This window comes from Giraffa tippelskirchi, chromosome 2 (genome assembly GCF_054371585.1).
Source record: "Giraffa tippelskirchi isolate mGirTip1 chromosome 2, T2T-mGirTip1v1.2.pri, whole genome shotgun sequence".
Lineage (NCBI taxonomy): Eukaryota > Metazoa > Chordata > Mammalia > Artiodactyla > Giraffidae > Giraffa > Giraffa tippelskirchi.
In genome coordinates, this window is record NC_137276.1 from 82964192 (window position 1) to 82989075 (window position 24884).

Here is a 24884-nt window from a genome sequence, read left to right on the forward strand (position 1 = left end):
TAGCTTTTAACTCTAAGAGCTTCTGATTTATCCCCTGGTGAGAAGAGTGGGGCCAAAAAGTTTAAAATACTTCAGGCTCATTAACATGGCATATTTTATGTTATATGTATTTTACCATGATAAAAAATAATTTTAAAATATTTTAACGTCTGCACCCAAATTGGGTGCAGTTTTTATTAGAAAGGTCAGTCTGATGCGTATCTGATGACGTTTGATGGATGCCACATTAAGAATGACATTGGACAGCTATCACCCAATATTGATTCATTGATGCTAAGGACATTGGATTATAGCATTTTTTAAAAATTCACCCTTGCGACTTCCCTGGCAGTCCAGTGGTTAAGTCCCCATACTTCCATCGCAAGGGGAGCAGGGTCAATCCCTGGTCAGGAGACTAAAATCCCACATGCCTCATGGCACAGCCAAAAAGTAAAAATTATAATAATAATGATTCACCCATGTGATTTCTCAAACTCCTTTTAGACCTACATGCCTCAGTGATTTGAGTGATGGAACCACTGTACTAGTTAAGTGGCTACAGGTAGAGAGCCCTGTGTCTGAACGGCCTGAGCAGACGTCTCTGCAGGTAGAGAGCCCTGTGTCTGAACGGCCTGAGAAGACGTCCAGTCTTGCACACTTGAGGGTGCAGTGTTCTAAAGCCTCCTCATCCAGAGCCTGGTGAAGCGCTTACTGGTGTGCTGTGTTCTCTCCGAGCAGTTTTCAGGTACAACACGGATTCCCGGCAGACATGTACCAACAACAGACACCAGTGCTCTGTGCATGCACAGTGCAGGGACTTTGCCACCGGCTTCTGTTGCCGCTGTGTTGCTGGCTACACGGGGAACGGCCGGCAGTGTGTTGCAGAAGGTACTGTGCCTTTGTCTGATCCTTTTAAAGGGGGAGAAAAGGGAGGAATGGAGATTTTGCTTTGGTGCTTGTTTTGAAATCTTGCCTGTACCCAGATCTCTAAAGGTAGGTGGTGTTTTCAGCTGGGCAGTGATATTTCATCTCTCATTCCTCGTTCTTGCCTGTATTTCTCTATGGGGGTGAGGGGGTTGGGGAATGCCCTTTTTACTAATAAGGGGAGGTCTCTTTCTTTCCTGTGGTGTTTCTCCATCTCTGAAATGATGGCCATTGAGAACCCATCTTCAGGCTGAAATGTTGAAATTGTGCAACCTGGACCATGAATTGTCAGCCCCCCTCATTTTCCTCCATTTCTTTCAAACCTCTTCTTTGGGCATCGTTCAGACTATGCTGATGGTGGTTCAACTCCAGCAGGGCCATGGTGGGCTGGTGAAGACCAAAATGTTGGGTTGCCCAAAAAGTTTGTTCAGTGAGTACTTTGTTCAGTAAAGGTCTTGGTGAAAATGAAAAATGTGTCTTTTATTTGTACTTAAAACCAAACGAACTTTCTTGCCAACCCAATATGTGGGGGGTAAGGACTATTCCAGTCCCCCTACTCTCTGGTATTCCTGTCCTTGTGTCCCCGGAACCCCAGCATGCTGATGGAGGAGCAGAAAGGGCGCATCACAGCTAACTTGGGAGACCAGACCCATTGTGCAAGTCAACTCCAAGACAGATTTGGCTGTGGGCTGTCATCAGTCCTGAGCTCTGCCCCCCCAAAAAGGATCAACCAGTCTTGATATTCTCAGATGGTCGGAAAAATCGCTGCAAAAGTCTAGAGGGTCCATATAACAGTTTACTTAGAGAAGGAGACTTATGGGAACCCAAGACCATAAATTAGAATGAAAGCAAAAATAAAACAAACCATACTGAACACCTGTCTCTGCAGATGCCAAATCACTCCACTTATCACCCGTCATTTTCCTCGTATGTTTAAGGAGGAACCTCAGTTGCTTGGCAAAATATGACTAAATAAAACTCAGTTGGAGGAATGCTTTTCTGTTTTTCAGATTCCCTGCCATAGCTAAAGTTAAATCAGTTATTTTAATTTGCTTAAAAAAAAAAAGAAAGGTTCCTTCTAGGTCACAATTAGTTTTGTTAAATACTGTTTTTACCAAGGACAGATGATTCTGTATGCTTTGCATATTAATTTGGGGGGATGTTTTTAACACCTATAAATGTGTTATCTCTTTTCTTGCCCATTGCCCCCGGAATGACATACTTTTGCTGCTTTGCTTTAGGCTTGGCTTTTATATTTCGCTTGCCCTGGGAAGAGCTTCCACAATCTACAATGAACCCTTCTTCTCAAAGATCAATCTCACGAGCTCTTTCCATGCCAAATGTCAGAGCTGGAAATGCTGATAGGTTGCATTTGGCAGCAAGCTTGGATATGAAAGATTGCTCAGCTACATTTTTTGATGTTCTAAACACGCCCTGTCATAGTTTTGTGGTTTAAATATTTGTTGGATTCCTACTACTTTTGAAATATTTTCCTAGCTCCAAGTTTGATGGGAAAAATTTGGTTTTCTTCCCTTGGCTTTCCTGCTTGTTTCTGTAATTGTTTGGGGGAGGCATTTTTTCGATATTAGTCTTCTAACTTCATAGCATTCCCCCAGTGGAATGATACAGTTTATGTGCAGAGATACTCTGTGTGTCGAATCTGCCTTGGCTTGTCAGTGACCTTGTTTTGGGGGTTTTGTTGCTTTGGGGGCTACACCATGTGGCATGAGGGCTCAACCAGGATTGAACCCATGCCCCCTCCAGTGCAACTGTGGAATCTTAACTGCTGGACTGCCAGGGAAGGCCCTCAGTGACCCTGTTTAGCAGCGGTGCTGTGCTTATTTGCTCAATCGTGTCTGATTCTTTGCAACCCCATGGACTGTAACTCACCAGGCTCCTCTGTCCATGGGGATTCACCAGGCAAGAATACTGGAGTGGGTTGCCATGTCCTCCTCCAGGGGATCTCCCCAACCCAGGGATTGAATTCAGGTCTCCCACATTGCAGGCAGATTCTTTACCATCTGAGCCACCGGGGAAGCCCTAGGGCATATTAAACACAGCAGAAAGTCTTCAGAACACAGGCGATGGTGCTCAGATGAGAGCTCATTTGTCTGAGGTTAGTCTACAAACTTTACTGAGAACTTACCATGTACAGAAAGCTCTGCTACGATGGAACCAGGGAGTTGGGTGTGACTCTAGTCATTTACAATCTAGGAAGAAAAACATGATATGTACAATCAATAAGTGGTAGAATTTAATTCTACAGCAAACCTGATGTACTTACCTCTTCTTTCAGCTTTTTTTTTTTTAAGATGTCAGTGACACAATCAAAGTATACCATTTGGTGGTTTTTAGTATAGTCACTAAGTTATTCAACTGTTACCTCTAGTTTTAGAGCATTTTCATCATGCCAGAAGGAAACCTGGATCTTTTAGCTGCCACCCTCAATTCATCCTCATCCCCAGGCTCTGTCAACACCTAATCTGCTCTCTGTCCATGTGGGTTTTCCTGTTCTGGACATTCCATGTAAATGGAATCATACATCATGGGACCTTTGTGTTTGGCTTCTTTTACTTAAGATAATGTTTTCAGGGTGTATCCATGTTTTAGGATGTATCAGTACCTTATTCCTTTTTCCTAGCTAAATAATATCCTATTGTATGGATTTTCCACATTTTATTTATCTTTGCATCAGTTGATGAACATTTGAGTGCTTTCCATTTTGGCTATTAATGAATAATGCTGCTAAGAACATTCATGTACAAGTTTTCAAGTGAACATATGTTTTCTGTTTTCTTGGGTATATACTCAGGAGTTGGAATTGCTGAGTCATGTGGCAACCTTCCATTTTCTTACTCAAATACAAGAACAACTTAATTTCTTGAGATTTTTTCTTTTCCTGATTAAGCAATAATAAATACATTCAAGTTATTAATATCCCAAGATTATAGAGATATATAGTATAGAAAATGAAAGTTCACCATATCACCCTGAATTAACCTCTGTTAGCAATTTTGTGTACCTCTCTTTAGACATTTTTCCTCTATGAGTATGCTAGCATTTATCATTAATGCAATTTTTAAAAATGGTGTCCTGCATACACTATTTGGTAATATATGAAGAAAGGTTTTACATATGCCATAGTGAGTTTCACATCTTTCCCAGTTATCTAAAGGAAATGATCAACAACAAACACACCCTAGCCCACAAGCCGGTTCTGAGTCACAGGGCATATTTGTGTGACCTGTAATACCCACTGTGGCTACTTCTATCTGGCTTGGGTTGAGTGAGGGTCTAGGACTCAGACTGGCCAACTTATATTTGAGCCAGAGATACTCTTCAAGAGAAGTCCCTAAGAGTCTTAGGGACTTCCCTGGTGGCCCAGTAGGTGAGAATCCACCTGCCAGTGCAGGGGACACAGATTTGATCCCTGATCTAAGAAAGTTCCCATGCTGTGGAGCAGCTAAACCCGTACACCACAACTACTGAAGCCCGCGCACCTAGAGCCCGTGCTCCAAAATAAGAGAAGCCACTGCAGTGAGAATCCCGCACATCGCAGTGAAGAGTAGCTTCCCTGGCCCCTGCATACTGCATCTAAAAAAGCCCATGCACAACAACAAAGACCTAGCGCAGCCAAAAATAGTTATTTTTTTTAAAAAAGATATGTTATAAATCAGGCAACCTAATGTCCCATCCAGTTTAGCCCCATTGTCCCAGTGAAATGACTAATTCTGTCCCTGATATTCTCAAAAGTGATCAGTTATATATCACTTAGTTCTGGATCACCCATGATGCTGTTCTCTTGAAATTATTTTATTTGCCTCTGATGTTCCTTCATCATACAATGGGTCCAACTTTTCTGCTATCCATTATCTATCAGTATGGAAGAGAGGAAGAAAGTTGGAATTTCTACAGCTCATAGACATAGCTGCAGGGACTGCCTTCGTCTTGGGAAGAATGACTTCTTTCACTTACCCCAAAAGCCCTTTACCCCGGCACTGTTGAGCTCTTTGCTTTACAGGTACAGAGCCCACCAGACATACTATTCTATTCTGAAGGGCTGGCTTCTTTCTTTGTTTCTCTTTCAGGTTCCCCCCAGCGAGTTAATGGCAAGGTGAAAGGGAGGATCTTTGTGGGGGACAGCCAGGTTCCCATTGTCTTTGAGAATACCGACCTCCATTCTTATGTGGTGATGAACCATGGGCGGTCCTACACAGCCATCAGCACCATTCCGGAGACTGTCGGGTACTCTCTGCTTCCTCTGGCCCCTATTGGAGGCATCATTGGATGGATGTTTGCAGTGGAGCAAGATGGATTCAAGAATGGCTTCAGCATCACAGGTAATTGACCTTAAAACCCTTAATGGGCTGGCTTGAATGGAAACAGAACTCTACGTGTCTGCAAATAAGTTACAAATAAATATTTTGTGGCTCTGGAAATAAGATGTTGGGGTAAAATCATCAAGCTTTTCATTAGTATACAAGGAGATCAGACCAGTCAATCCTAAAGGAAATCAACCCTGAATATTCATTGGAAGGACTGATGCTGAAGTTCCATTACTTTGGCCACTTAAAGCAAAGAACCTACTCATTGGAAAAGAATCTGATGCTGGAAAAGATTGAGGGCAAGAGGAGAAGCGGGTGAGAGATGGTGAGATGGCTAGATGACATCAATGGACATTAGTTTGAGCAAACTCCAGGAGATAGTTAAGGACAGGGAAGCCAGGCGTGCTGCAGTTCAAGGGGTTGCAGAGAGTCGGACACAATTGAACAACTGAACAACAACAACAGTACATTAACTAAAACTATCTAGAATTGCATTTTGATCAGGGAGTGATTTCATATTGGTGATGTTTGTATATGGGTTGATTTAAATTGAAGATACTTTGTAACTTACATCAACTTCAGGGAGGCAGAGGTAATCTTTACAAATTCCCTACAACAGCAAATAACTTGTTTCTACAGTGGTCCTTAACTGCCCCAGAACATGTATTATCAGTGGGATATCTGCCTGGGCCTGGGGACTGTAAAGCAGGAGTTGTCAGACTTTTTCTGCAAAGGGCCAGAGAATAAATACTTTAAGCTTTGCCTAAATATTTTAGGCTATTCGTTCTCTGTTGCAGCTGTTCAGCTCTGTTGTTATCAGTTGAAAGCAGCCATAGATAATACACAAATGAATGAGCATGACTGTGTTCCAGTGAAATTATTCATGGGCACTGAAATGTAAATTTCATATAATTTTCACATATCATGAAATAGCTGCCAGCCATGCTATCAGGGGAGACTGCAAACATGGGAAAGGGAGGAGGCTGGAAGAAGGTGGAGTATTTTTTTCCTGCTTGTCTGGGACTGCTGCCCTGCATAGACCAAGGGGAGGTCCTGAGCCAGCACCCATGGTATGTCCTCCTAGAATGGTGTCTGGACTTGGTGATGGTTTGCCCTGAACAACTCACCCATCCTGGCCGGGGCTTAGCTGTGAACAATAGTCATCCCCCTAACTGATGTCTTAGAGCACTTGACATTTGGCAGAGCACTTTTTAACATACTTATCTAATTTCTGCAAGATGGATATTGTACACCATTTTCATCGTCAGGAAATGGAGGTTCAGTGGGTTTAAGTAACTCATTCAAGTTCACCCAACCAGTACTGAGCACAAACCCCGATACCCGCTTTTTCCAGCACAAATCCTGAGCCCACCCATCTCAGATGTTGGTTTTTGGATGGGAAATGGCTTTTGTTTCTTGTGCGTGACTGAGTTGCGCTGCGAGGATGACCCAGCTCTTTCCTTGACATCACCAGCCCTATTTCTACTCACCAGACTAAAGCATCTGTAGAGGAGGTGTGAGCCTGTCCCCACCATGAGTCCGGGGAAGGCATGAGTGTGACTTCTTTGACAGCAAAGTGACAGACTGACCTTGCTTTGCAGGGGGGGAGTTCACCCGCCAGGCTGAGGTGACCTTTGTGGGGTACCCGGACAAGCTGATTGTTAAGCAGCAGTTCAGCGGCATTGATGAGCACGGACACCTGACCATTGACACGGAGCTGGAGGGCCGCGTGCCGCAGATCGCCTTTGGCTCCTCGGTGCACATCGAGCCCTACACGGAGCTCTACCACTACTCACGGCAGGGTGAGCCACGTCCCGCATCCTGCATCCCAGGGCAGTGCTGCACATGGGCTCCGGCCCCGAGCTCATGCTGTCTCCTGGCCTCCAGAAAGGGAAATGCAGGGGTTACCTTGTTCAAATCACCTTCCCTTAATTACAGACATTGAGCATGCTCCTTGGAGAGACTTTAGTGCAGAAAAGAAAATAAGCACAAGTTACAGACCTAAAACTGGGACACGATTATTAAATTAAGTGTATTTCTTTTCAGCCTTTTCCTTGTATACAAAATATATACCAACGTATATATACCTCACATATATATACATATATATCAACACGTATACTATCCTTATATATGAAAAATCATGTACTTCTCTTTATATATAAAAAAATCCCAACATAAGTATATTACACATATTTTCACATATATATCAACATGTATACTAGCCCAACATAAGTAGCTCATCATATTATATAATTTCAGAATAAAATAATTTTATTCTATATATATAGTTTTTAAACTTTTTATTTCAAATTTACAGAAAGTTGAAAATAGCACAATATCCACATATCATTTCCCCAGCTTCACCTATTGTTAACATTTTGCTACATTCTCTTTATTGTTCTCTCCCTTCCTTACATATAACAGAGAGTAAGTTATAGATGCTGTGATCCTGCATCTCCTAAATATTTTACAATATTTCACATGTTTTTTCTAATGACAAGAATATTCTCTTATGGTCTCAGTACAATCATCAAAATCAGGAAGTTTAACATTGATGCAATACTATTGTATACTCTACAGTTAAGTATATAGTTTCAATTTAAATTGCAATCATACCACATTATTATACCTTCACTTTTCCAGTTAGGTCAAATCATCACTGCTTGATAGTTCCATTAAATAGACTTTGCAAACACTTTTTAATGAATCTATACCATTTTATTGTATGGTCAATTTAAACCATTCTCTTTTCTAAAGCTTACATTATTTCCAATTTTTCCTTGTCTTCATGAGTTGCAATGATCATCTTCATCATAAACCTTAACCAAATTTCTGATTCTTTACTGACCAAATTCCTAGAAATGGAAGTGATGAGTCAAAGGAAACTCTTTAAAGTCTCTTATTAAATTGCCATCTAGAAAGGTTGTACCAATTACCATGACTTCGTGACCTGCTCGGGCTCTCCTGGGGAAAATGAGAGGGTGGGTAGGAGGTGGGAGGAGTAGCAGGACCCCACCTGCAAGTCAGGCTGTGACCAGATGGTGTTTCTGGCAGTCTAACACATGGGAGCTGGACAAGAGGCAGCTTACATCAATCTTTTACTTATCCTCTGGCTTTTATTACCAACTACAGCAGAGCACACAAATATAAAGAGCCTTTTGTACTTCTTTTTTTTAAATAGGAAGTCAAGATTTTTCACTGCATGGGCCAAAAGTAAACTAGCTCTCTTCTGAGTAGGGAAGACTGCCTCTCTTCTCTGTTCAGATTTGCTCACAGCTCTTTAGTAATTTATAGAAAGTGGCTACTGAAACCTATTAGTGTCTCATTTTTATACATCAGAGAACTGTTTAATCTAGGGTTATTTATAGCAGCTACTATTTATTGAATCCTAAGTGAGATAACCCATAGAAAGCAGTTAGCACTCTGCTCTTCACGTGGTCAATGCTCCATAAATGGTAGTTTGTCTTATAGAGTATTAGCCTGCTTGATTCCAGAAATTTTATATACATTATCTCATCCTTACCCCAGTCCATGTTGTAAAGGAAACAGGGTAAAAAAGTTAGTAACTGATCTGTGATCATGCTCCTTGTGAATGAAGGTGCAAGTTATGAATTCTTGCGTATCTCTTTCCAAGCTGGTGCTCTTTCCATCAGGCCTTAGTCCCTGGGTTGGTTCTGGGTGACTTAGGAACTTACAGAGAAACACTTGATGAGAAAAAACAATAAATATTACTAATGCAAATAACAGCAATAATAGGAAATCTAGGTAGTGGAATGAATCTCAACACTAAAATAAATGGTCTTATTTATCCTGTTCCACCTGACCTCTCATCTGGTTGCATTATGAGCAGAGAATACTGCTGATGATTTTATTTATTTTGGGATTTGCTGGGTCTTCATTTCTGGTCAGGCTTTTCCTCTAGTTTCTGTGAGTGGGGGCTACTCACTCGTTGTGGTGGGCAGGCTTCTCATCGCAGTGGCTTCGCTTGTTATGGAACACCAGCTCTAGGGTTCCAGGGCTTCAGTAGTTGCAGCTCCTGCGCTCGAGAGCACCAGCTCAAAGGTTTTGGCGCAGGGGTTTAGTTGCTCCACAGCTTGTGGTATCTTCCCGGACCAGGGATTGAACCCGTGTCCCTGCATTGGCAGGCAGATTCTTTACCACTGAGCCACCAGGGAAGCCCTGCTGATGATTTTCATGTCCTAAGCCTCTTGCATCCTCAAGCTCTCTCCTTTGTCTCCCTGCTTGCCGCCCGTATCCAGTGATCACATCATCCTCCACTCGGGAGTACACAGTGATGGAGCCCGAGCGAGATGGCACTGCCCCTTCGCACGTCCACACGTACCAGTGGCGCCAGACCATCACCTTCCAGGAGTGCGTCCACGACGACTCCCGGCCGGTCCTGCCCAGCACCCAGCAGCTCTCCGTGGACAGTGTGTTTGTCCTGTACAACCAGGAGGAGAGGATCCTGCGCTATGCTCTCAGCAACTCCATTGGTCCTGTGAGGGGTAAGAGGTGGCAGCTCGGACTGGGCGTCGTGTGTGTGTGTGTGTGTGTGTGTGTGTGTGTGTGTGTGTGTGTGTGAGATGTGTCCACCTGCATGGCCCTCTCTGTGCTTTTGATGTGTTGTTTTTCATCTCTTGTTCTCCGTAAGAAGAAAGTCATGCTGAAATAGCTCCTGACAGAAATAAACATCTTCTCATCTATGATTCTTAGAAAACCTAAGGTAAAGAGTAGACCATTCAAGGGCTACACCTGCCTGCAGCCAGGCATTTATTTCTATTTGTGTATTTATTTTCTATTCTTTTCCATTATGATTTATTACAGGATATTGAATATAGTTCCCTGTGCTATACAGTAGGACCTTGTTCTTTATCCATTTGATACCCTTCTATATGTAATAGTCTGTATCTACTAATCCCAAACTCCCCAGTCCAACCCTCCCCTGCTCCTCCACCCCTGTCCCCCGACTTGACAACACAGGTCTGTTGTCTTTGTCTGTGAGTCTGTTTCAAATAAGTTCATTTGTGTCATATTTTAGGTCACACATATAAATGATAACATAGGTATTTGTCTTTCTGACTTCTTCCCTTAGTATGATACTCTCTAGGTTCATCCATGTAGCTACAAAATGACATTATTTCATTCCTTTTTCCTTTTTATGGCTGAGTAATATTCTGTTGTATATATGTACCACATCTTTATCCATTCATCTGTCAATGGGCATTTAGGTTCTTCCCTATCTTGGCCATTGTGATTAGTGCTGCTATGAACATAGGGGCACATTTATTTGTAGTTTTGTCTGGATATATGCCCAGGAGTGGGATTGCTGGATCATACTGCAACTCTGGTTTTAGCTTTTTGAGGAACCTCTATACTGTTTTCCATAGTAGCTACACAAATTTACATTCCCGCCACAGTGCAGGAGGGTTCCATTTTCTCCACACCCTCTCCAACATTTGTTATGTGTAGACTTTTTAATAATGGCGATTCTGACTGGTGAAAGGTAGTACCCCTTGTAGTTTTTATTTACATTTACCTAATATTTAGTGATATTGAGCATCTTTTCATGTGCCTGTTGGTGGCGGGCATTTATAAAACTCTGACACTCACTGTGAAAGGAATGTGTGCTCAGGGCTTGGGGAAATCCAAATCAAACCTGCTAAAAGTCAGGCACAGAGCCTACAGTGAGCTCTCTGCCCTGGGACAGCACAGTTTGGAGCTGGGGTCTGATCTGGGGTGCTTCTGGCTGTGGAAGAAGCTGGAGCTAGTGTAACCACCCAGCCTCAAGGTCTCACATAGTCCAAATCTTTAAGCCCTAGAGGTTCTGTATATTTGGTGTCTGGGTGTGGTATTTCTCTGTCTCAGTTATTTTTGGTTCTCCCTCCATACCCAGGTCACTTCTCCAGCTGGTCAGATTGGCCCTTGGCTCTCCATAAACCAGAAGAGGGCAGGTGTTTCTCTCCCTCCTTTGACTGCTGTAGCTCCAGGCATCAGGGATTGGCATATTTTTTCTTAAAAGGCCAAATAGTAAATATTTTAGGCTTTGCTAGTCATGCAATTCTGTCATGAGTGCAGTTCTACAACTGTAGCACGAAAACAGCCACAGACTCTTTGCAAGTCAATGCATGTGGCTGGTTTCCAATAAAGCTTTATAAAAATAGACATGAGTCCAAAGAGATGTAGTTTGCTGATCCCTCTCCAAGTGAGCAGGAGTCGGCAGGTTTCCTGATCATAAATCCTGCCCTACTTCCTGGGGGAGGAGGTAACCTGTAAGAGTTTCTGAATCCTCATGGGGTTTCAATGTCTCTGCCTTCACAGATGGCTCCCCTGACGCTCTTCAGAATCCTTGCTACATTGGCAGTCATGGGTGTGATGCCAACGCAGCCTGTCGCCCTGGCTCAGGGACCCAGTTCACCTGCGAGTGCTCCATCGGCTTCCGAGGAGATGGACGGACCTGCCACGGTACAGCCATTCGCTCTGACGTGTGTGAGGAGGTTTGCAGGGGGCAAACAGATTCTGTAAAGCAGAGAGCTGGGAGAGGCAAGGCAACACAGGGGAGGTAAACACTGATGGGCATACCGAGTTGTTTAAGCCCCACACTCCGTGTTTCCCCACGATGTTAAGGGTCCTGGCCCTTGCATCATCTGATCAGATGCCCCGACTCTAAGCAGCAGAGCAGAATTGATAAGGCCATATACCACTTCGTCTTGAGAATACGCAGGTTTAAAGGAAAGAGCAAGTCAGGGCTGCTTATAACACACATAATATGACCGTACGGAGTAGGAAATGGCAACCCACTCCAGTATGCTTGTCTGGAAAATTCCAGGGACAAAGGAGCCTGGTGGGCTATAGTCCATGGGGTCACAAAGAGTCTGACGTGACTGAAGTGACTTCACATGTCACCGTAACTGTTAGTAACATTGTTGTGTTAGGTGCTTCACAAGCACCATCTCATCTAATTCAGCAACTCTAATGAGATAGATGTTTTCATTTCTGTCTTTTAAAAATTATTTTTAATTGTGGTAAAGTGCACATGATATAAAATTGATCATTCTAACCATTTTTAAGTGGCATCAAGTACTTTCACGTTGTTGTGTGACCATCACCACCATCCATGTGCAGATCTCTTTTCATTTGCAAAACTGAAACTCTATTGCCATTAAAAAATGACTTTCCATAGCCCCTGGCCCCAGCCCCTGGCAACTACCATTCTACTTTCTACAAATTCCTGGACTCTAGGTAACTCATTTAAGTGGAATCATGCAGCATTTGTCCTTTTGTGACTGGCTTATTTCACATGGCATCATATCCTCAAGGTTCATATATATTGTAGCCTGTGTCACAATTTCCTTACTTTTTAAAAAAAAAAAATTTATTGGACTATAGTCGATTTACAATGTGGTATTAGTTTCAGATGTACAGCAAAGTGAATATGTTATACATATACATATATCTACTCTTTTTTAGATTCTTTTCCCTTACAGGCCATTGCAGAGTATTGAGTAGAGTTCCCTGTGTGAAACAGTAGGTCCTTATTAGTTATCTATTTTATATATAGTAGTGTGTTTGTGTTATCCCAATCTTCCAATTTGTCCCTCCCCTCCTTTATAAAACTGAGAAATTCCATGGTATGCATATATTCCTTTTTTTACAAAAAAACATTTATTTGTCTATGGACAGTTGGGTTGCTTCACTTCTTGGGCTCTCGTGAATATTTCTGCTGTGAACATGGGGGTACAAATATCTGTTTAAGACTCTGCTTTCAACTCTTTTGGGGATATACTCAGAAGTAGAATTGTTGGGTCACATCAATTCTGTGTTTGATTTTTTTGAAGAACCGTCATGTTGTTTTCCACAGCAGCTGCCTCATTTTATATCCCACCACCAGTACACAAGGGCTGAAATTTCTGCACATCCTTGCCAACACTTGTTTTGTTTTTTTGATAGTGGCCACCCTAAGGGTGGGAAGTTTATTCCTGTTTTTACAGATGAGAAACTTGAACCAAGGATATTAGCATGTTAGACCTTGAGTACCTGACTCAAGTGCCTATATTCCACTATCTTCATTGTATAATACTTATTACTTATAATTTCACTTTAAATACTTTCACATAAACAGCTTGATATTTATGTTTGTTACTAAATTTTAATTCACCATCAAAAGACAGTTAGTTGATGCCTATCTCGATGAAAAATCCACACAGATGCAACTACTGTAAGAATATCAAATGCTAGGAATGCCCTGGTGGTCCGGTGGTTAGGACTCTGAGCTCCTACTGCAAGGGGCACAGGTTTGATCCCTGACTGGGGGACTAAGATCCCACAAGCTGAGCTTTGTGGCCAAAAACCAAAACAAAAACCCACAATGTCGAATGCTTCCTTAACCTGCCATGGTGGGCTCACCAACAAATGTAAGGAATGTTAGACGTCAGCTTCCCTAGTGCACATGTCTGTTTGGTTAGAATGATGAGCAGCCCCCTTGAATGACTGCAGCCAAAATAATTTGGGGAGCCCAGCAGAATTTGGAGTATGGGAATGATGCCTCTGGTTTGGAATCCACTGAATTGAATCCACTGAATGCCTCCAATTAATGGCAGCTTTAGTGTGCTGATTTAATGTGAAGGTTAGCTGCTCATGCTGCGTTTGCTTCAGAGTGAAATTTATGAAAGGTGCTCACTGGAACGTCTGAAAGGATGAAGAGCAGAAACTAGGCTTACAGGAACAGCTTGTACAATTGTTCAGCCAGCTTGCTGATAAGTTTGTCCGTGTGATAGAATTCAGTCTGAGACTTGTTTTCCTCGTAACATACCACTGCGTAGGGGACATAGTTCCTACTCACCTCTGATCTTCAGTTTCCTAGTATTTCCCCAGAGAGCCCACCAGTCTTGAATGGCTGAATTGGCTCAGGCTGGTTTAGAGCAGCATGATCCTGTGTGTATGTGAGCAGAGCCCTGCCAGACAACACATAGAGATGGGGTGACCCCATTTCTCTAACAGAAGCCTCCAACTCTGTAGTCTTTATGCAGCCCAGCTTCAGCTTCCTAAGCAAACTGAACATTAATAAAACGTGGAGCCATCTACTCCAATTACTGAAGCCATACATGTGTGAGTGCTCAGTCACTCCAGTTGTGTCCAACTCTTTGCGACCCTATGGACTGTAGCCCACCAGGCTCCTCTGTCCAAGGGATTCTCCAGGCAAGACTACTGAGTGAGTTGCTGTGCCCTCCTCACTGAAGCCATAACCTTTGGCTAATTCTGCTTTGGCTGGCTGCTTCATGTCCCAAGGCACAACCAGCCATGCTTTATGGATTGATCTGTTGCTCTCCTGGAAACCCTTCTTACGTTCTCACCCACGAAGGCATGTTCATGTGTACTTGGTTTTGCCCTGTGATTAGCCCTCAACGTGGCAGATTTGCACCATGGAACGCGGGTCTGTTCCCAGTCCTGCTACTTTTTGTTCTGGGTCACGAGAATAAGCCTCATAGTATTAATGCATTGAGACACCAGGCTGTTGGTAGGAAATTGCATTAAGCAGATCACTTCACATATTATTTTGACCTGGAAAGTGCCTCAGAAGAGAAGAATGAGGATGAGCCTTTGTCATTCAGTGTATGTAGCATTGATATAATGATAGATGACATCCAGAACAAGGATGGGGTTGGTTGGACACTGCAGCGTGACCATCCAAGGTAATTTGGAGAAGATATCCAGTTGAATCAGAGCTCTGGTGCCTGGTAGGACGGCTTCCCTATATTTCTCAATTGGGAGGCTGTAAGAGAGAGTTTTGGACAATCTCTCATTGAGTAATTTTGAGTGCACTCAAGGCGTTTAACAAATCTGTCCTGAGACAAGTCTCTTCCCAGAGCCGCCTGGCATTTATAAGGAGGACACACTGGAGAAACTTTTATTTGTTGGGGTTTTTGAAAATATGTGAAAAGTAGCCACTCTGAAAAACAGTCAAAACGGAAGCAGTGATTACAAGAATAATTCAGGATCTTCCTTTTGGGTTAGGGAATGATTTATTTGAGAGGAAGTCTCTTCCTAGAGAAAATGCTGTTCAGATATTGACCAGTAAGAATAGTAATGGATTTCCCAGGTGGCTCAGTGGTAAGGAACCTGCCTGCCAATGCAGGAGACAGAAGAGATGTAGATTCCATTCCTGAGTCAGGAAGATCCCTGGAGTAGGAAATGACAACCCACTCCAGTTTTCTTGCCTGAAAAATTCCATGGACAGAGGAGCCTGGAGGGCTATAATCCACAGGGTCGCAAACAGTTGGACACAACTGAGAGCATATGCGCGCGCGCACACACACACACACACACACACACACACACACACACACACAAACAAGAACAATAATCTTCAAGGAGATATTGTGATATTCTGTAAGGAACGGTTATCACTAGTTCATTGTTTCTACTGAAGAATGGATTAGAGTCCTAGCCTCCATTTACAGAAGAGAGGGTTTTGATCAGGCATTCAAAGAATTTCCAAACTATAAGGACCGTGAGATATCAGCAGGGAGATTGCTAGGGTTTTGCTGTGGAAAAAAAAAAAAAGCATCACCCAGCTTGGATTTTATGTGTAGACCTGCATGGAGGTGGGAGTGGTGCTAGGGGACCATTCCCTCCCTCATCCCAGGAGCCCCCAGATCCTATTTGCCAGTGGTTCTCCTGGTAGGGCCTGCCAGAGAACATCCTTCCAATCCCCTAAGAAGCTTTCTTGAAACATGCAGTCTCCCTTTCTATAAACCTTCCAGCGGCAGACTTCCCTGGTGGTCCAGTGGATAAGACTCTGCACTCCCGGTGCAGGGAGCCTGAGTTCCATCCCTGGTCAAGGAACTAAGACTCCCACATACTGCAACTAAAGATCCCACATGCCACAACTAAGACCCAGCATAGCCAAATAAGTAAATAATTTTTAAAAAACCTTCCAGGGGGAAATGAAGCTTGGAAAATTTCCCCTGGTGATTGTGTTCTGTCCCTTTGATTGAAAACTGCTGCTCTGTGCTCTGGCAGTTCAGTCTCAGCTGTGGAGGCCTGCAGTCAGCACGGTATGTCCTCTGAGAGCTGCAGTGCAGAGACAATGAAGCCAGAATGAGCTTTTCCTCCCATGCTGCTGAGGCAGCAGCTGGTGGATAGAGCCGAGAAGCCACACTTGCTGAATATCCCTCTACCCCAGCCCAGCTCCAGCTTCCTAAGAGGGGGCTTCGGAGAGGCTTTGTTCTAGAACCTTCCAGCGGTGCCTGGACTTGTCCCCTGGCCTGACATCTTGTAGCTTTTTTTTAAATTGAAGTATAGTTGACTTACAGTGTTGTGCCAATCTCTGCTATACAGTAAAGAACTCAGTTATACACATAAATACTTTGCTTTTTTATATTCTTTTCCATTATGGTTTATCTCAAGATATTGAATATGGTTTCCTGTGCTATACAGTAGGACCTTAGTTTTTATCCATTCTAAATGTAATAGTTTGCATCTACCAACCCCAGACTCCCAGTCCATTCTTCCCACCCCACCTCTTGGCAACCACAAGTCTGTTTTGTATGTCTATGAGTCAGTTTCTGTTTTGTTGTTGTTGTTGTTGTTCAGTTGTTAAGTCGTGTCTGACTCTTTGTGACCCAATGGACTGCAACACACCAGGTGTCCTTCACTATCTCCCGGAGTTTGCTCAAACTCATGTCCATTGAGTCAGTGATGCCATCCAACCATCTCATCCTCTGTCGCCCCCTTTTCCTCCTGCCCTCAATCTTTCCCAGCATCAGAATCTTTGTCAATGAGTCGGCTCTTCACATCAGGTGGCCAGAGTATTGGAGCATCAGCTTCAGCATCAGTCCTTTCAATGAATATTCAGGATTGATTTCCTTTAGGATTGACTGGTTTGATCTGTTTTGTGGATAGGTTCATTTGTGCCATAGTTTAGATTCCACATACAAGTGATAAGAGATCTTGTATCTTAAGCATGTCACAGAAAGGTACGTTGCAGTATAGTTTCAAAAAGCTGAATGCCATTTGGTTTGTGTTTTTGTCTGAGTGTAGGTCCAACTATGGGGCTAAAGTGGCAAAAATGCTTGTGTTGTGTGACATTGTCTAATAAGCCAGCAGGACTTTTGCCTCATCAGGGAAGAGACTGGCTAGACGGGCCATTGGAGGTGGATGCACGAGCAAGATTCATGTTATGAAACTGAGGAAGGGAGGTTTAGAGGGGAGGGGAGTTGTGTGGTCTCAGCCGTTATGAAATCTTCCTCACATGCATCGCCAAGACTTTGAAAAATGCCAGAAGTAACTACACCCTGAGAATGAGGTTGGCACAGAGGGATCTTGTGTGACTGTGTTTATTTCAAATCATCAGTGGGCAGGTAACCAAGGTGATGACAGATCAGCTTGATTTTTTGTCTGGGCCAACCAGCCTTACTGTAGTGGTAGACTGGCTTCCCAAGGGCTGTGTTCTAGAAATGGAACATCCCCATGCTGGTGGTATAGGTATTATACTTAATAATAGGCACATTTCTTTCATTTTTAATTTTTTTTCTTTTTTTGGCCATACCACATGACATGAGACATCTTAGTTTTCCAACCAGGGATCAAACCCATGCCTCTGCACTGGAAGCATGAAATCTTAACCACTGGACCACTAGGCAAGTCCCAATAGGTACATTTCTTGAGCAGGTTAGGCTTGCATCTATTTTTGGTAATCGTCAGAAGGACTTCTCAAGATGAATAGTAGTGTATGTACTTACTAACAGGGAAACTGAGGCAGAGTAGTTTGGCAGCTTCTCCAGGACCACACAAGCTAGTCACCAAAGAAGGCAGGATTTGAATCCAGCCTTGTTCAGCTCCAGTATTCTTGCCTGGAGAATTCCGTGGACAGAGGAGCCTAGCGGGCTACAGTCCATGGGGTTGCAAAGAGTCGGACATGACTGAGCTACTAACACATGTATATGTATGTATGTGTTCAACTTCAAAATGTGCATTTCTTTGTTCCCGTCATACCACTCTATGACTGCAGAATTGTCCTATGAAAGAACATCACTTTTAATAGTTTGCCTTTTAGTGCACTAAACTCAGGATGGTGGCACGTGCATGATCAGTCATGTCTGACTCTTTGCAACCTCATGGACTGTAGCCCACCAGACTCCTCTGTCCATGGGATTCTCCAGGCAAAAATACATGCTTTCTTCCAGGGAATCTTCCCCACCCAAGGACTGAACCTGAATCTCTTATGTCTCCTGCATTGAAGGCTGATTCTTTACCACTAGCACCACCAGAACATATTTAATTACAGTTTGTAGTTTAGGAACCTTATTCAGAGTCTGGAGACTTGTCTGCACATCTTTCTAACACAGATTTGCCCATCTGATGTTAGTGGTCCCCAGGTCAACAACCAACTGCAGGAGATGGAAGGTGGGAAGGGTTGGGGGGAGATGGGAGAAGCACAGTTTTATTTATGAGGAGGGCCTTGGGATCACTGTCTCTAGTTATACATAGAAGAAAATGTTTAGCGATACTTTTGGAATACTAAAAATGTGTTTTAAAATGAATCCATTTGCAGGCCAAAATACTTTCTATTTTATTATAGTGATGTTGGGAGAGGTGTTTTTTTTTAAAGTCTGCATTTAAAACAAAATTTTGCTTTAGATATCGACGAATGTTCAGAGCAGCCCTCGGTGTGTGGCAATCACGCAATCTGCAATAACCACCCAGGAACCTTCCGCTGTGAGTGTGTGGAGGGCTACCAGTTTTCAGAGGCGGGAACATGTGTGGGTAAGTTCTGTGGGTGACTTTTTTTTACGTTCTTTTACTATATTCTTTTCTATTATAGTTTATCCCAGGATATTGAATATAGCTCCCTGCATTACTCAGTAGGACCTTGCTGTTTATTCTATACATAATAGTTTGGATCTGCTAATCCCAAACTCTCAATCCTTCCCTTTCCCACCTGCCTCCCCCAGGCAACCACAAGTCTGTTCTTTCTGTCTGTGAGTAGGTGACTTTTCAAAACGAGTGCTCATAGGATGTATGTCAGCGCCTGTGTGAATGGTATTGCCTCAGGTAATTATACTGGCTGAGATAGAAGATTTCTGGTTTTGCTGTTGGGGAGGGCAGTTTACAAAGGTGAATCAGTCTCTGCTCCTTTCTTCTGACTACCTGGAGAGTCACAGGTCCAAGGGCATAAGCAGTGTTATTTGTCTACACTAGTAATACCATTCTCTTCTCATAAAACTCCTTTTAATTCTTTCCATTATTCTTTAAATAGCTATCCAAACAATTAGATATGTTTCTCCTTATAATCAGTGGCCTGGGATTCATGTGGAGGGAACACCTTATAGATATTTGTGTCATTATATGCCTTTGATTAAATTCCTATTGGTTTGCATCTAAAACTCATTCGGGACCTTTCTGTTTATGGATTTCCATTTTACAAACCACAAATACTAGCATAACTTCATAGCCTATCAAAGTTAGAAGTTAAGGGGACTTCCTTGGAGGTCCAGTGGTTAAGACTGCACCTTCCAAGACAGAGGGCCTGGGTTCAGTCCCTGACTGGGGAATAAGATCCCACATGCCATGGAATGTGGCCAAAAAAAATTTTTTTAAGTTAGAAGTTAAGGGCATTAATTAGGCTAATTATGCTTTACATTGATAATTTTGGTGGTGATGATGGGCCAACTGCAAAGAGCCAGATTGTTTAAATTTCCCCCCTTTTTCCCACTGCTACACTTTGACCTGTAGTTTCCAAGACGTTCAAGTTCAAAGATTCTTGGATATTCGCAGGTCTGGAGGGCAGCATGCTGGAGGGGGCATCTGAGCGCAACATTTATTCCCAATTTAAAACATATTTCTCTTTCACTGTATCAATGAACCATCTCTTTGCCCCTTCCTTGCTGTTTACTAAACCCTAGCAGGGTTTGTGTTTGCTCTGTCTTGAAACTCATAAGAGGCTGCCAAGGTCCTAGGGTGAGGTGGTGTCTTGAGGGTGGAGGGAACAGGCCGTTCTCATATTTTGAGTATGACCCAAACATCTGTGAACTGAGACACGGCCAGGCCCCCTTGCACAGAGCTGAGATTTCAGCTCTGCTAAAGTTACCTCTATCTTTTTTTTCCCATTGAGAACAACAATTTCTGTGAATTTGGCCTGACTTCTTTCTCTGCTTTTTTCAGTGAAGGAGATTCAAAGGTCTGTTTTTGTGGTAGTACCATTTACATTACATTTCGGCTCAAACTTGGGTGGCAGATCCTTTAACCCTTGGGTGGTGACACGCACAGTGCTGGGACAGACACGTGTGAGGCGTGATGTCCTGGGTTTCTGTTTGCAGCCGTTCCTGGCGTCCCCCATCATGGAAGGGCTAGAGCGGGGTGTAACACAGGTGGTAAATAAATGTCTACTCCTAGGCTTTTGATTTTGAAGAAGACACTTAACTTCTCTACCACCTGTAAAATGAGGTGATTAGACTGGACCATGGGCTTCCTGTGTCCCAAGGAGCCCTTAGAGATGCCCTAGGATCTGCCAATAGGGACACAAGTAAGCCATGGACAGACTATTTCATTTTCCTATATATGAAATTCTGAGCAACATTTTGTTTGAGTGATGGATCCCATCTCTCCGAAACAAGTGTGAAAACCACTTGAAGGTCATGGAGTTCAAGTGCTTCTCCCCCTGTCAGTAGCCCCTGTGCAATTCCATTTTACTTGGCATTTTGTCTCTTTTAATTGGCTCCTTTGAGACTTAACCACACAGAGTGATGGCTCACTGGATAAAACCAAGTCTGCCTGAATGCAAAAAAAATACTCTGGCTCATCACTGGATAATTTAGTGATCAGTCTCACTCTCCCGGAATTCCTTGTTAAAACTGGATCCTGGGAACTGGTGGTCCAGTGGTTAAGACTCCATGCTTCCACTGCAGGGGGCACAGTTTCAACCCCTGGTTGGAGGAATAAGGTAATGCAAGCCTCGTAGCTTGGCTACCCCCCCCCCCCGAAAAAATAATAAATAGAAGCATAGATGAAGGTGATGGCTGAGCAGGACCCGTCCATCCAGGCTGCAGCAAGGTCCTTCCCTGTTATGATGGGTGGGGCAAAATGAGGCGGGAGCAAACACAACATGTGAAGTGATCACTCACCTAGTTTAAATGACAAATATTTAATGGAGGAGGACTGAGACTCCTTTGCTGGTTATTCTGTCTGAATACATTTTTTCTATCTTTTTGACCCCAGTTCTCCAAGAGTGTCCTTTTCACATTTTGTGAGCTGCAGGAATTGGTCAAGAGAAGACCCTGGAGGAAAGAAGAATGTTAGAAACAATGGGAAGTGAGAAGATGGGAGGGGTTCAAGGAAACAGAGTGTGTCCTTGGGTTGGTTCCATGTAATCTGGTTTTCTGTTTTCCAGGCAGAAATTTGGACTGCTTGTAGCAATTTAAAATCTAGTAACCCTCTGGCCCATAAGAGTTGCTTCAGTGATCCCTGTTCCATTCCATGGGAGTTAGTTAACATTTCAACTTCAGGAGTTTAGGCCGCTAAGTCCACAGGCTGGGCCTTCATCCATCAATACGGTACTTTGCTAAACTCTCATGGACCCAGACCTTTGAAGAGCATCCTCTTCTTTACCTATCCTCTGGCAACATTAAGAACTCTCTCTCCGGAAGCCCTTGAGGCAGAATAAACTGGAATTAATCTTGGGAAGACTCACTGAGGAAAGAGATGAGGAGTTCTCTTGTATCCAGGATAATCTAAACATTGAGGGCCTCCTTGGAGAGAAGGAAAGGTTCTGTTATGACATTGTGAGGGCCAGTACTCTGACCTGGGCCTTAGAACTATAAAACCAGAAGTTAAAGTACCTTATGAATCCCAGAGTATCTGAACCAGCCATCAGAAATCACCTCCTAGACCTCAGCCCTTGACTTTTCTTTAGGCTTAAAATATTGTTATTATGGAAAATTTCAAACATATGCAGAAGTAGAGAGAAAAACGTAATGAACCCTGGTGTACCTATTATTCAATTTCCGTATTATAAAGCATTTTGTTTGTCTTTTTTTATTTCCCATCCCTATTACTGCTACTGCTACTGCTGGGGAGGGTGGTAGTGTTTTGCTGGTATATTTCAGTCTTTAAAGAAAACCCCAAATATCCTGTCATCTAACTAGAGTTACTAGTTTTTTATGCACATTATATGCATAATATATATCTGACATATAAAGGCACATTTTTTTTAACACAAATACAATGCTGTTACCATACCTAACAAAATGAATAATTTCTTAACATAATTGAATGCTCAGTCCATATTCAAGTTTCCTTGATTATTTCAAGCATTTTTTAGAGTTAGTTCATCTCAACCCTTGACTGTCATCTTGAGGCAAGAGTACAAGATGGAGTCTAATTGTCTAGCCTCTGTGTCACATGCCTACTTCCTGAGTCCTCATCCTAGGAGTCTTGTCATCAGGACCCTTTAGAAAATAATAGTCCCATCTTCTGGACCTCTCTGTGCTTGGAAAGCTGGAAGTCATTCCTATTCTACAGAGGGAGGAAGTGCGACTCCGGAAAGTTGATAGGATTTATCCAAAGCCACATAGTGGACTCATATGCACCTGGTTGAAACCCAGGGCTTCCCACCCCAGAGCCCTGCAGTCATTCCACTCTCCCTGTCTCATTTCCCTGGGAAAGGTTATTGCTCCTTCCCTGGTGGGAAATGGATGACTTTACTTTGGTATTCATAATAAATATTCCTCCAACCTAGTGAGCCAAGGCCTTCCCAGGTGGCTCAGTGGTGAAGAACCCACCTGCCAATGCAGGAGACATAAGAGACATAGGTTGGATCCCTGGGTTAGGAAGATCCCCTGGAGGAAGGCATGGCTACCTACTCCAATATTCTTGCCTGGAGAATCCCATGAACTGAGGAACCTGGTGGGATATAGTCCATAGGGTCACAAAAAGTCGGGCATGACTGAAGTGACTTCACGCACGCATAATGAGCCAAAGTCAGAAATACTGTGTGGAAGTCTCAGATCGTCAGGCCCAAATGCTCCACCAACAGAGTTACACAGGAAGCGTGTCTGCCTGCAGTGGCCCACCTCCACATCCAGATGAAGGGGGAATTTGGTTCCGGGCACTGGGTGTGGAGAGTGGCCTAGACAGAGCCCTGGGTTGAAGTTGAGGTCGAAAGCCAGGCTGTATGACCCACTGTGGGGTCAGTCTGTGAACACTTGGCAGAGGTGGGATCCAGTGGGGAGGAAGCAAAGGAGAGCAGGGGTACCACCCCGCTGTGAGCGGGCATGAACCTGAAGAGATGTCTGGGAGTCTGGGCCCCAGGCACAGTCTCCAGCTCATTGGACTACACTGCTTGGAAGGCCTGGGGTCTGCTTAGGGGACTCACCTAAACATTGTGTGTTAACTTTCTGTCTGAAGCTGTCATGGACCAGCGCCCCATCAACTACTGCGAGACTGGCCTTCATGACTGTGACATCTCCCAGCGGGCCCAGTGCATCTACACGGGCGGCTCCTCCTACACCTGCTCCTGCCTCCCAGGCTTCTCTGGGGATGGCCGAGCCTGCCAAGGTGCGTGGTTGCTCTGACTTTCCTCTCTGTGCGACCTGAAAAAATTCCCTAGGTGATGCTTATAATATGCTAATTACTAACCCTCCTCTGAATTCAAGAGAATTAGTCTCTCTAGGAAACAGCAACCCACTCCAGTATTCTTGCCTGAGAAATCCCATGGCCAGAGGAGCCTGGCAGGCTACAGTCCATGGGGTCACAAACACAACTTAGCAACTAAACAACAAATTCTCTCAACTCTATTGAGTAAACAGGCTGCATTTTGTTTCTCTAGTAGTTTGAATTATGCATTTTGTTTGGGGAGCTATATCTTACTGGAGAAGACACCTGTTCTCCCTGTACTATTTTGTTCCATGTCACTTGGTTGTTCAGGCATAATTAAACACCTGCTGTCTGCTAGGGACTAAGGAGATTGTTTGTCTTTCATGAAAAGACTAACAATGCTTACACACATGTAACTTAAAGTTCAGCCTTTTATTTAATAAGATATATACTTGCTCTAATTTTGTGCTACCCCAAAAATTAAGTCCCCTTTTTGACTGCATAAAATTCTCTCAGACCTCAGATCAGCCTATCGCTGGTGGCCAGAGTGCTCTTCAAGATAATTTTAAATAAGATAACTCTGAACATAGTTTCCTGGTCCCTTGGTTTGCAAAATTACTTAACATTATACCCTAGAGTATTTCTGGAAAGTCCAAGCCTTTCTAAGAGATCATGATTTCTGAAATACTTTCTCTTTGTTACTGAGAATATGAATTTTCTCTGGTCTCTGAGATTTTTCTGTCAGTCGGTTAATCATCTGTCTCCCAACTCTTAGACATTTTTGAAGCTCTCATTCATAAGAAGGAAATAATGAAAAAAAATCCTTTCATTTTTTCCTTTTGTATGCTTGGTTTTTCATGAAAACATCAAAGTGAAACACATTTGTAAATGCACTAGACAGAAATTGAGGAATCAGTGTTTTTATAATTAATGTTTAGTGAGTTCTTAAATCATGTTTCCCAGATCAGAAATTGGGTCCCTAAAAGTGGAGCCAGTGGCTTATATTATTGTGTAAACTAGGAATTCTGGAAGAAATCTCACTCTCCCTGGGCTTGGTGGCTG

General features: G+C 43.2%; 1 protein-coding gene across 1 annotated transcript in view; it reads left to right on the plus strand.

Annotated features, from left to right (window-relative positions):
- Positions 1-24884, plus strand: part of NID1 (nidogen 1) — an 89958-nt gene that overhangs the window by 35552 nt on the left and 29522 nt on the right. The window contains exons 5-11 of the mRNA XM_081569435.1: positions 718-867; positions 4992-5243; positions 6830-7030; positions 9491-9736; positions 11550-11693; positions 18870-18995; positions 23634-23783. Coding sequence (XP_081425561.1) covers positions 718-867; positions 4992-5243; positions 6830-7030; positions 9491-9736; positions 11550-11693; positions 18870-18995; positions 23634-23783 — 1269 coding nt within the window. The remainder of the gene's footprint in view (positions 1-717; positions 868-4991; positions 5244-6829; positions 7031-9490; positions 9737-11549; positions 11694-18869; positions 18996-23633; positions 23784-24884) is intronic.